An 11,739-nucleotide genomic window follows, 5' to 3' on the forward strand; every position below is an offset into this window, starting at 1 on the left:
AACAGTGCCTACAGATCCAATTTTTTGGCTACCAAAAAAATATACTCCCCGGAGTCAAATTGTCTTTACCTTAACTTCTCTGTAAGATGGTCCTCAGGTTCTCATGTATATTTTAAAATGTAAAACACATGTCCAACAACTAAGAAAAGCTCCAAAATCACCAATGGAATGAATTAATTCTTTTAGTTATGCTTTGCATGAACTTTTCAGGATGTTTTTTAAAAATGTGGGTTTCTTTCTCTCCCAACAAATCCTTAAGGTTTATGTCTTAAAGAAAATTACATGGTGGACTGACCCCCTGGGCTTGTCTCTACTTCAATTTAATTATAGGTGAAGAGTTATATGAGAGAAGTCCACCATCTCTTGAATACCAGGAATACCTGAAATCCAAAGACAAATTACAAACAACAAAAAAGATTGTGTGTGTTGCATTTGTTTGGGTTCACAGAGCCCTTAATTTTATTTCATCCAACCCTCTTCTTCAAAAGCTGCGTTTCCAACTGTATTGCACATGCCAGCTACACAGTATCCCTTTAGCCCATAAATTTAAACCTATACCAGAGTGAAGAGTTTGGTGAAGAGTTATGAAAATAGAAAACTCCTGTTGGGGTCAAAATCTGAGTAGCAGCTGGGGAAAGACCATATTTACTAACAATTGTTTCCTTATTGCGGAAAGGAACGATTCTCATATTTGTTTTGAAGATACTCTAGTGTTTACCACCAGCTTCTCACAGCACTTAGCAAATGTTACTCTGAACTTGAATGTCTGCCTAAAATGGTTGCTGAGAGGCCAGCCTCCCTCACCTTGAAGGATTTCAAATTAAGGAAAAACGTGACCTGTGGGTTCACGATCAATTGTGAAACAGGCTCCAAAAGTTCATCTAGAAAATAGCCTGTAACTGTTGTTTACATTTCTTGGAGTACTTCTTCTGTGTGTGTGTGTGTGTGTGTGTGTGTGTGTGTGTGTGTGTGTGTGTGTTTGGAGGTTTTGTTTTGTTTTTGAAATAATTTCTGGAATACCATTTGAGAAAACTGGTTTGCAAGCCATTTGAAGACTGGCTGACTATGTTGTTTAAGGGTAGCATTCTTCTATCTGCAAAAGAATGTTCTGAAATTAGAAATGTGTTTTATCAGCCTCGACTGTGTGATATAGTCATTCTATAGCTCAAAGTCAGTCCTGTGTTTCACTGAAAGACACTTGTAAATATTTGTGAATGATGATATACCAGGGGCCACTATAGGATGCGTTCTTTATCTGTACACCAGCTGCATCACACAGGAAGTTGAAGAGTTTTCTTTTATTATTTTACTACTACTGCTACTAGTACTACTACTAATAATAATAATGGGCTGTAACTTGGGAATAAAGAAACACCCCCGAGTTCCTTCCAGTACCTCTTCTCTGTAGTTTGATGAGAGCGAGAGAAAGAGAGAAAGAGAGAGAGAGAGAGAGAGAGAGAGAGAGAGAGAGAGAGAGAGAGAGAGAGAGAATATAAGGAGATCTTCGAGATTTTCACAATTTTCTATCTAAGCTCAGATTTTAACCTTATGCTGTTAAGGCTTTTCTATCAGACTCTCCTTGAGCAGCTCCTGGCTTTCACTCCTTCTCACTGAGCCAGGCCTGCCATTGTCTTGGAATACTCCAGCATCCGTGGGGCTGACTCTTCACTTCTATGCCCTTCATCACCCCAGTCCTTTGTCTATCACTTTGAAGGACACTGCCTCTGAAATATTTAATTCAATGTCCAAGCCCCCAAACCAATGTCTGATTTTTATAACTTTCTCGCTTCTATCCAACGAGATCTTTTCCTCCTTGATATGAAAACTTTCTCTGAGTTAGTTAACCCACCTCACTCTCAAGACTGCCCTTGGCCATACTTCCTTTCCTGCCAAGCAAGGAATCCACAATGAGTTAGCTGAAGCATGCTTTTACAAGCTCCCTTACTTAACCTCCCTTCTCTATCCTCCCAAATCCCTGCCCTGAGAATCTCAATCATGCACAGTCCAGTATTCTGGCTTCTCTACCCCTTAGCATACTGGTGGGAAGTGCTCACTGGGCAGCCAGCATCTTGAGGAATCCCCGCTGCCATTCTGATGGTCTCTCCCTCCCATTCTCTTCGTTGGCTTCTCCAAACCTTCATTACTGTCCTTGTACCTGTCCTGCCTCTCTAGCATTGCTGTTAGCAGGTGACCTTCAAGCAAGAGAATCTTCGAATGGCCCATTTCCCCATCCCCAACTCCCCCACCCCCACTCACACCTTCTAATCATCTCTTCCTCATCCCCAGCTCCTTCCTGACACTCTTAGAGGAAGAAGAGTTCTTCCTCCACTTCCAGATTTAACTTTAAGTGTCCCCTCTGTTTCCTGCATCCTCTACCCCTTACTCTCTACTAGTTCCTTCCTTGGATCCTATAAGCTGACTTAAATTTCCTCCATCCTCAAAACAAACAGTAAGCACATAACTGAGCTTTGCATCTTTTTCCCGAATGAGCCCCTTTCCTTCCATTTTTAGCCAAGCTGCACTTGCTGTCCCAACTTGCTTATTTCACTTTTACTCTCATTATAATTGTAAAATGGGATTGGTTGTTGTTATTGTTGTTGTTTTCATATTAAACAATACTAAATGTCCATCATAAGACTGTATCAGGCAATATGGAAAAACATAAAAAAGAAAATTCTAAATTTCTAGTGATGTCACCACTCATTTCCTGTTACATTTCTTATTTATTTATGCATTAATTTATTTTTCTGTTTCACTGTATATTGCCAATAATTTAGTATACTCTTTCAAAATTGGTAATATCATTATCTTACTTAAAAACAAATTAACAAAACCTGCTTAATATAATCAAATCTCTACCACTGGTAATACTTAGACAACTATTCTTCCAGATTTGTTTTTCTATTTCTAGATATACAGGGTAAGTATACATTCATTTTCTATTAAAATTCACAATCTTATTATGTTTGCTGTTTTGTAACCTTTTCTTATCCCCTTACAAAGATTGTCTATCTTTCTAAATTACTATGTATCTCTACATCGCCATTTTAAAAAACTATCCAGTAGTCTTTGTATAAATGTCATTAATTTATTTAACCAGTAACCTACGTAAACCCATAAAGTTTTATAGTATTATCTTTTGTCTCCATTATAAATAGCTGCTAAGAACATTCACATTTTGTTTTGGTGCTTTCTTATTTGGGAAACAAGGCTGCATCTCACTTATCTCTGAGTCATTGGGAATGGCTTCAACAGGAGAATAAGATAAAGATTTCATTTCATACTTTTTCAAAAAGATTATCCATTTGTTCAAACCTATTCACTCTTTAGCTTCTGCAGTTCAATTTCCACCCATCCTAATTTCTTGTTCAAGAAAGGGCACCCATAAATCCTTTGTCTTTTTTTTTAAATCAAGATGTAATTGACATATAACATTATATTAGTTTCAGATGCACAACATAATGATTCGGTATATGTACATACTGTAAATGATCACCACAGTAAGTCTAGTTAACATCCCTCACAACACAATTATAATTTTTTTTCTTGGGATGAGAACTTTTAACATCTACTCTTCGCAACGTTCAAATATATAGTACAGTATTGTTAACTATAGTCTCCATGCTGTACATTACATCCCAGGACTTATTTATTTTATAACTGGAAGTTTGAGCCTTTTGACTTCCTTCACTCATTTCACCTGCCTGCCACCAATCTGGCAACCATCAATCTCTTCTCTGTAACTGTGAGTTCCATTTTTGTCTGTGTGTTTGTTTTTAGATTCCACATATAAGTGAGCTCATACACTATTTGTCTTTCTCTGTTTAACTTAGTTCATTAACACAATGCCCTCAAGGTCACCCATGTTGTCACAGAAAGTAAAATTTCCTTTTTATGGCTAAATAATATTCCATCATAGGTAGGTAGGTAGAATGATAGATAGATAGATAGATAGATAGATAGATAGATAGATAGATAGATAGATACATAGATACATAGACAGACAGACAGACAGACAGACAGATAGATATAGAGATACCACATTTTCTTTATCTATTCATCCATCCATGAACAGTTAGGTTGTTTCCATGTCTTGGCAATTGTAAATACTGCAAGGTACATGGGGGTACAGATATCTTTTCAAATTAGTGTTTTCATTTTCTTTGGATAAATACCCAGAAGTGGAATTGCTGGATCAGATGTCCATAATTTCTCAAGTGACAAATTCAATGAATACATTTAGTCCTAACTCTTCTTTTCTCCTCTACAGGTTCTGACATTCTTAGTCACTCCCATCTTTTTGCAACTTTCATGTCCTTAGGCTTCCATCGATTCATACTTTCCTGGATTGTCTCCTATGTCTGATGTCCCCCATCTTTCTTTTCCTCACTGGATCTTCTTCCTCTCCTTGTTTTCGGATATTTCCTGGGATCTCCTATGTAACTTTCTGCTTCTCATTTTCCGTTTTCTCACTGAGCATCTCAGACCAATCAGCAGGCACTTTTGCGCACCTCAATAGGTGCTGATTATGAACAGCCATCAGGGGGTACATCAAATAAGGGCTGAGGTCAGCATGGGGCAGGTGAGCAATAGGGAGCAGTTCTACATGCAAGAGATCAGGATGCAAGAGACTGTTGTGAGAAATGAGGCTGGAAAGCAGGCCGAGGCCAGTGCCTAAACGGCTGTGCGTGACACACTAGGGACTCTGGGCTCTCTCTTTCTGTTTGTCCGGTAGATTTTTCTAGGTTCCTAGGACACGCTGAGCACTATCATTTCATCTTTTGTGGTTCATCCTGCACCTGCAATGTGGGGATATTTTTTTTCTTCCCACGGAGATGACCATACAATTATAGCTCCTGTGACGACAAAGGGAAACTGTATGAAAAAGAAAATGTGCTTGTGGGAGGTGGGGCGGGAAGAGCAGAAAATTAGGCTTCTGTATTCAGGTAGTGCCAAATAAAGAATGTTAATGGGGTATGATGTGTGATTTATTAGAACTCTCAAAATACGTATTCAACCATCAGATGTACCCAGCTTGGAGCCTGAGATAAAATCATAAATTCTAGAATACTTGCAAAACTGACTCAGGGCTGAAAACAAGCTCCGTTGCGGCACAGTGTTCATGGGGCATGCTCTGGAAAAGTCATTTTCATTAGAACGGGGTTCTCTCCTAAGGCAGCACTTCTCAGAAATACAGGAGGGTGGGGCTCAGATGTGCGAAAGTCAGGTCCTTGGTCACATCAGGCTGTGTTCACATGATCAGCGCCTCACGATTCTGCCATTCCTCACACAGAAAGTTCCTCAGTTTAACCAACGCCAGTAACAATGAGAAGAAAGTCATGAGAGAACAATGAGTCAGGCTGGAAAGTCACTCCACGTTTTCTATCCTTCTGGGGAAATCTCTTCTGCTTAAATTCTCATCCTTACAACATAAACTTTCCAAGTGCATTCCTTAGGCCTCATGAATGCCTAGACTTGGAGAATGGAAAGGTTGTTCCTTTTCGGTAGGGTTCGTTTTGCTGTTGAACATGCTGCTGGTAAGTCAGAACATGTCTGAATTCTCATGCGAATCGTATTCAGTTGAGAAAAAAATTGCCTAGAGTTCAAGGCTAATGAAAAGGTAGCAAGCGTTCATGCGAGTGTATGTGATGTCTCTTCCTTCTGTTTACAGCCAGCCACCCCCTCAGAGGACACCCCTGAGCTGAGCGCCTTTTTGCGCAACTCAACCATCCCTCATCTTGTCAGGAAAAGAAACGTGCCTGTGCTGGAGCTCCACAGACAAAACCCCACAAAAATCCTGGTGAGTCCTCTCCGCATGCACAGAGCCGAGTCAAAGGTCAGATTGCTCAGAACTCCCCAATACAGATGGTTTTAACTTCAAGTATTGTCGTTCACTCTCCTCCGATGCTCAGATATGCCTAGCATTTTTCTGGCGGTACATATTGTGAGAAATGAAACTGACTTTTCTATGGGGACTAATGAGGATTTGCAATAGAACGTTTTCACCTTTCTCAACCTGCTGCGGAGGCCACATTGGGGAAGTAATGATGAAAACATAAAATGTGACTGTTAATGGATTTCAAGAATGTAAAGGGTTAGAATTGGTTTTTAAAAAATATATGTCTTGAACATGCTCTGACATTTATTTATTTCATATTGACAATATAAAAAGTTTCAAATGTAGAAATGGATAGAAAAGTACAAGCACGTTTAACTTAATCAGTTAAACTGAAGTTAATAAGAGAGGGGTGTTTATTATAATCAAACTACCTGAGATGACATGGCAAAATCTATAGAAGTTGGCAGACTATGATTCGATGATACTGTAACATTTTTTAAAATGTAAGCATAGGGAATCAATATGCTGTTGAGTTTAGAATAAATTTATATAATTCTGTATATTATCATTTTTAAAAGGCTTCCAGGAGGAATAATAGAACAGAAAACAATGACTCAAGTCCTGGGGATATGATATACAGCATGGTGACTATAGTTAATAATACTGTACTATGTATTTGAAAGTTACTAAGCAAGTAAATCTTAAAAGATCTCATCCAAGAAAAAAAAAATGCAACTCTGTATGGTAACAGATGTTAACTAGACTTACTATGGTGATCATTTTGCAATATATACAAATATCAATTCATTATGTTATACATCTGAATCTGATTACATGTCATTTATACCTCATTAAAATTTTTTAAATATTTTTTAAATGATTGACATCTATAGAATCCTAATATGCAGTACCAATGGGAAAGCCCTCTGGAGAGTCAATGTCCAAACCTATGAGACCAACAATTTAGAAAATCAAGATTCAACTATGTTTTTCAGTTTCCACTCCAGCATATGTCTCATGAGTACAAAAGGCAGTGGAGATCAATAACCAAAATAATTCTTTTGTAAACTATGTGATCTGTTATAGAATAAGATTTTTTTCCTCCATTTTTTCCTCATTAAAAACTTTTAATGCAAGATGATTTCTAACCTCTGAATATCATAGAAACTTATTACTTGCAGATGAGAGCAAGGCAATTCTTGATTTCCATGTCTGATTTTGTTAACTCATATTTTATTCCCTTTCTCTCTTATTGGTTGAAAAATTGCAAATCATATGCCTCCCCATGTCCTCAAGTCAAAATAATCCTGGATAGAAAGTGATTATGCAAAGTTTATTCTAAAATCAAAAGCTAAATAAGACCTCCCACCGTTTTTGTTTAGTTACAAACAACCGACTGGATCACATTTCTGATTAGGAATTTGGAAGTGCAAAATGCCAACATCCTGTGTTGGGATCATAATTTCCAATTTGCATAGGAAAAATCTGTATCTGTAACACTGAAATGTAATTTCTCCCTGCCTAAGAATGTCCTTGCCTTTCTCATCTTGGGCCCCTGCTGCTTTTGCAGTTAATCACCCCCATCTCCTCTCCCACTTTCTTCTCCTTTCACTAACTCAGTTTACAGAAACCTTATCTTTCTTAACCCTCTTCAGCACTTGATACTCTTTACCACTTCCTGAAACCATCACCTCCCTTGGCTTCCCCCAGAACGTTCTCTCCCAGTTCTCTTCCTACCTTTTGAGTTGCCACTTTGAATATTTCATGGACTTCTCTTCCCCCATGCTTAAGTGCTCCCAGACCTTAGGATTCCATCCTCAGCCCCTTCTCTTGTCTCTCATTAACTTGGCTCTTTGCAGGAAATTTCTTGCATTCCTAGGTGCCTCCTACCATCTTAGCCTTCTCTTACTGCATTTGAGACTTGAAGGGCTCGCTGTGTATGTTCATCTGGATGTCTGATAGACACCCCAGTCCCCACATGTCCAAAACTCTGTCTCCATGCGCTTCTTCTCTAGAATTCCCAATCACAGTAATGCCAGTCAGTACCCATCCACCTAGTTCCCCAAGCCAAGACAGCTCCCTTCTCCCCTCCATCTCCTTCGTCCCAACCTTCAATTAATCACCATGTATCTATTCTACTTCTGAAACCTCTAAAAATGCATCTTCCTCTTCCCATTCCCACTGCCTCAGTTCAGGGCCTCATCGTGTCTCACTTGGACTCTTGCAACAAGCACTTTCCATCCTCCTTGTCTCCCACTCTCCTCTCTCCATATTTTCCTCATATACCACCTGACCTCTGAAATACAAACATGATCATATCCCTTGCTTAAAATGCTTCACGGGCTCCCCTCTGCCTTCCAAATAAAATCTAAAGTCCTTAGCACAAATAGGAAGATTCTTTATCATCTACACTTTCTCTCTTCCCTATCCCACCGGTATCTGTCCACCCCACCCAAAAATACCCTTTTCTCCTCTTTCCTGAACACACATTGATCTTATACAAGAAACCCATATCCCCACCATCCTGTACTTCTAGGTAACTCTTACCCTTCAAGATTCATTCCAAGCATCACCTCCAAAATCCTTCTACAGACTTAGCTAACCATGATCATCATCTTCAGGGAGTTTACAAGAATTACCTCCTCTAACTCACAGCCTCCTTCTCTTCCAGAGGGCTGGATTGGTCATATGCAACATGTCCAATATGGAGCATAGTAAACATGAGGGTCCTCACAGGTGGCGTGAACTGCAGAACGTTGAGAATTCCTGCTCCTGCTGGAGACACAAGACCCCCAACCCCTCAGTGCCCAACTCCAGTAGAACAAGAGCAGCCCAGCCACCTGCGTTTGGAAACCTCATAAAAAAAATCTAACCTTACTGGAATTTACCAGATACACATTACGGATGGTTTGGTTTTTAAAGAATCCTGAGGTTCTCAAAAAAAAAGTTTTCATGGCAGTATGTTCCTCAGGTTACTACTTTGTGGTTTATCAATTTCACTAAAATGAAATGTCTCAGCCAATTACTTCACATAATATCCAAGAAGCTGGTTTTTATGGAGCATCTACAGGTCAGTGCCCAGTGCTTGAGACATTAAAAATAAAGAATAGCCCACACGATAAATTCAAATCAGTGAGGGACTAGGAGTACAGTTCGAGAAGTATCATCTTCTACATGAGCACATGGAAAATGGATGTGAAGTTTCCATTTATTTCCATACTGGATCCAATCAGAAAATATGATTTGATAGGTACAATGTCATCATAATGAGTATTTCCAGGGACATACTTTTCATATATTAAAGGTTACTCATTGTAAGTTGGGTAACCCTAGAAACTAGTTTAAAAACGGCTTTGTGGCAGGAACTCTCAGAAGATCCTGCTTTGTAATCAGGAAATATAGATGGAGAGAAGAATGTTATGGAAGAAATGCTTGTCAGAGGGTTAATAACTTTGGGTCTTTGAGATAATATACACTCAGGGACCTCCCTTGAAAGCCTTTTCGGGACGTTGTTTAGTCCAGGGTCAGCTGTTGTGAATGTCTATAAGAAATGTCTTCCTGACTTCTGAGAAAATGAAACAATTAAATTGCTGCTGCAGAGCTTGTTTTAAGTCCTTAGAAAAGAGCTTAAATTTTGTGTTGTATTTATGTTCCATTTTATCTCTACATTACCACTGAAGTTGATGCATCATTGCTACCAAACTGTGTTTTTTCTTGGTTGTTTTAATGTATTTCTTCTTCATTTAAATTATTAATTTATGGATTAGGCAATGGCTTCTGAGGAAATAAGATATAAATAAATTGACTTAAATGTTGATTCTCTACCACACTCTAAAGACACTGATTTGCCACAACTGTTGTTGTTTTTTGCAGAATTGTACAAATATCGAGTGTTTACAAATCTCCTGTGCAGTGAGACGATTAGAAGGAGGAGAAAGTGCAGTCCTGAAAGTCAGATCACGGTTATGGGCCAAGACATTTCTCCAGGTAATAAAAAACACAGAAGTACATACACGCCACTCACAGGAAAACTTTTCTTGAAATCTCAGCAGGAAGCTTTTCTTTTTAAAAATTTCTACATTTTTTAAATTTTTCTATTTTTTATTAAAAAATTTTTTTCAGATTAACTTTTTTTCATTTTTAAAAATATTTTTCCTTAAATTTGGGGTGACATTGGTTAGTAAAATTATATAGGTTTCAAGTGTACAATTCTATAATAGATCATCTATATATTACACTGTGTGTTCACCACCCAGAGTCAGCTCTCCTTCTATCACCATGTATTTGACCTTCTTTACCCTCTTCTACCATCCCCCTCCCCCTTTATTCACGGTGGCCAAGACATGGAAACAACTGAGTGTCTTCCAATAGATGATTAGATAAAGAAGATGCGGTATATATACACAATAGAATATTACTCAGCCACAAGAAAAGATGAAAGATTACCATTTGTGACAACATGGCTGGATCTTGAGATTATCATGCTAAGTGAAATAAGTCAGACAGAAAAAGTCAAGAACCATATGATTTCATTCATATGTGGGATATAAAACTGAAAAATATTTAAAATTTTAAATTTGTTTTTAATTTTTTTTTTAATTTTTAAAAGAAATTTCTGTGGCAGATTTGAGCCAAAATCAGGTGGTCATCTTTCCCATCAGGTGAAGACAAATTTTTTTCAGCTTGACTGAAATATTATTGACGTATAACATATGTAAGTTTAAGGTATATGATGTAATGATTTGATACATATATATTGCAAAATGATTACAATAATAAGGGTAGCTAACACCTCCATCCCCTCACATTATCTTTTTTATGTGGGTGTGGTAATAACTTTAAAGATCTATTTTCTTAACAACTTTCAGGTATGTAATACAACATTGTTAACTATAATCACCATGCTGTAAATTAGATCCCCAGAATTTATCATACAGCTAGAAGTTTGTACCCTTTGACCAACATCTCCCCACTTCTCCTATCTCCTACCCCCTGGCAAACACCATTCTACTCTCTCTGTTTAACATTTTTAGATTTCATATATAAGTGAGGTCATACAGTATTTGTCTTTCCCTGTCTGACTTATTTCGCTTACTAACATAATGCCTTCAAGGTCCACCCATGTTGTCACAAAAGACTGGATTTCTTTCTTTTTATGGATGAATAATATTCCATTACATGTATATGGAATATTACAAATTATATATTTTATAATAATATCCCATATTTCAGGTGAAGACAATGTAAATAACCTAACTCCCTAAAACCCTCAGGTAGCAACTTACATTCAAACAAGTCTATTTAGCTGACTATGCTATACTCGGTGTCTGGCACATAGTAACATAGAACATAGTAGTTCCTCAGTAAATATGAGTTAATGGAAATGATGGTGAGTACAAGAATACAATTCAAGCCATATGCCCAGAAAAGTAAAAACAGAAATCAATTTAGAAGGGAAAAAGAATACTGTCCTCGAACGTTCATCTTATCTGGTGACCCCGTAGCCTGGGCTCCAGCCAGGATGGCATCTCAGTCAAGTTCCAGGGTTGCATGATATGTAGATTTCCTGAAGCTTTCGCTTGTCTGTAGTGTGGTTTCCCACACCGCCACAGAAATCTCCATTGATTGTGTGCATTTGAAAGGTTTTAAATCTCTTTTATACTAAGCAGATGAATTTTTCCTATTTATTTATTGATTCATTCATTCATTCAAATGATACTACTATGTTGTGGCCTTATTGTTTAGGAAGGATTTGGGGAGCAGTGGGGGAAAGCGAAATGAAACTCCTACCAAGTCTGTGCCTTCTTGCTCATATTTTAGCTACTAAAAAATCTTATTTAGTTCATTGTGCCATAAATAATCAAATGGTAAAATCCTTTTGAGTCTAGCTAATAAATATA

At 37.9% G+C, this 11,739-nt stretch overlaps 1 protein-coding gene across 1 annotated transcript in view; it reads left to right on the forward strand.

The window, feature by feature from the left end:
• ITGA8 (integrin subunit alpha 8) overlaps positions 1-11,739 on the forward strand; it is a 172,126-nt gene that overhangs the window by 142,089 nt on the left and 18,298 nt on the right. The window contains exons 25-26 of the mRNA XM_019629342.1: positions 5,672-5,800; positions 9,713-9,826. Coding sequence (XP_019484887.1) covers positions 5,672-5,800; positions 9,713-9,826 — 243 coding nt within the window. The remainder of the gene's footprint in view (positions 1-5,671; positions 5,801-9,712; positions 9,827-11,739) is intronic.

The sequence above is a fragment of the Hipposideros armiger genome, unplaced genomic scaffold, assembly GCF_001890085.2.
Source record: "Hipposideros armiger isolate ML-2016 unplaced genomic scaffold, ASM189008v1 scaffold_844, whole genome shotgun sequence".
Lineage (NCBI taxonomy): Eukaryota > Metazoa > Chordata > Mammalia > Chiroptera > Hipposideridae > Hipposideros > Hipposideros armiger.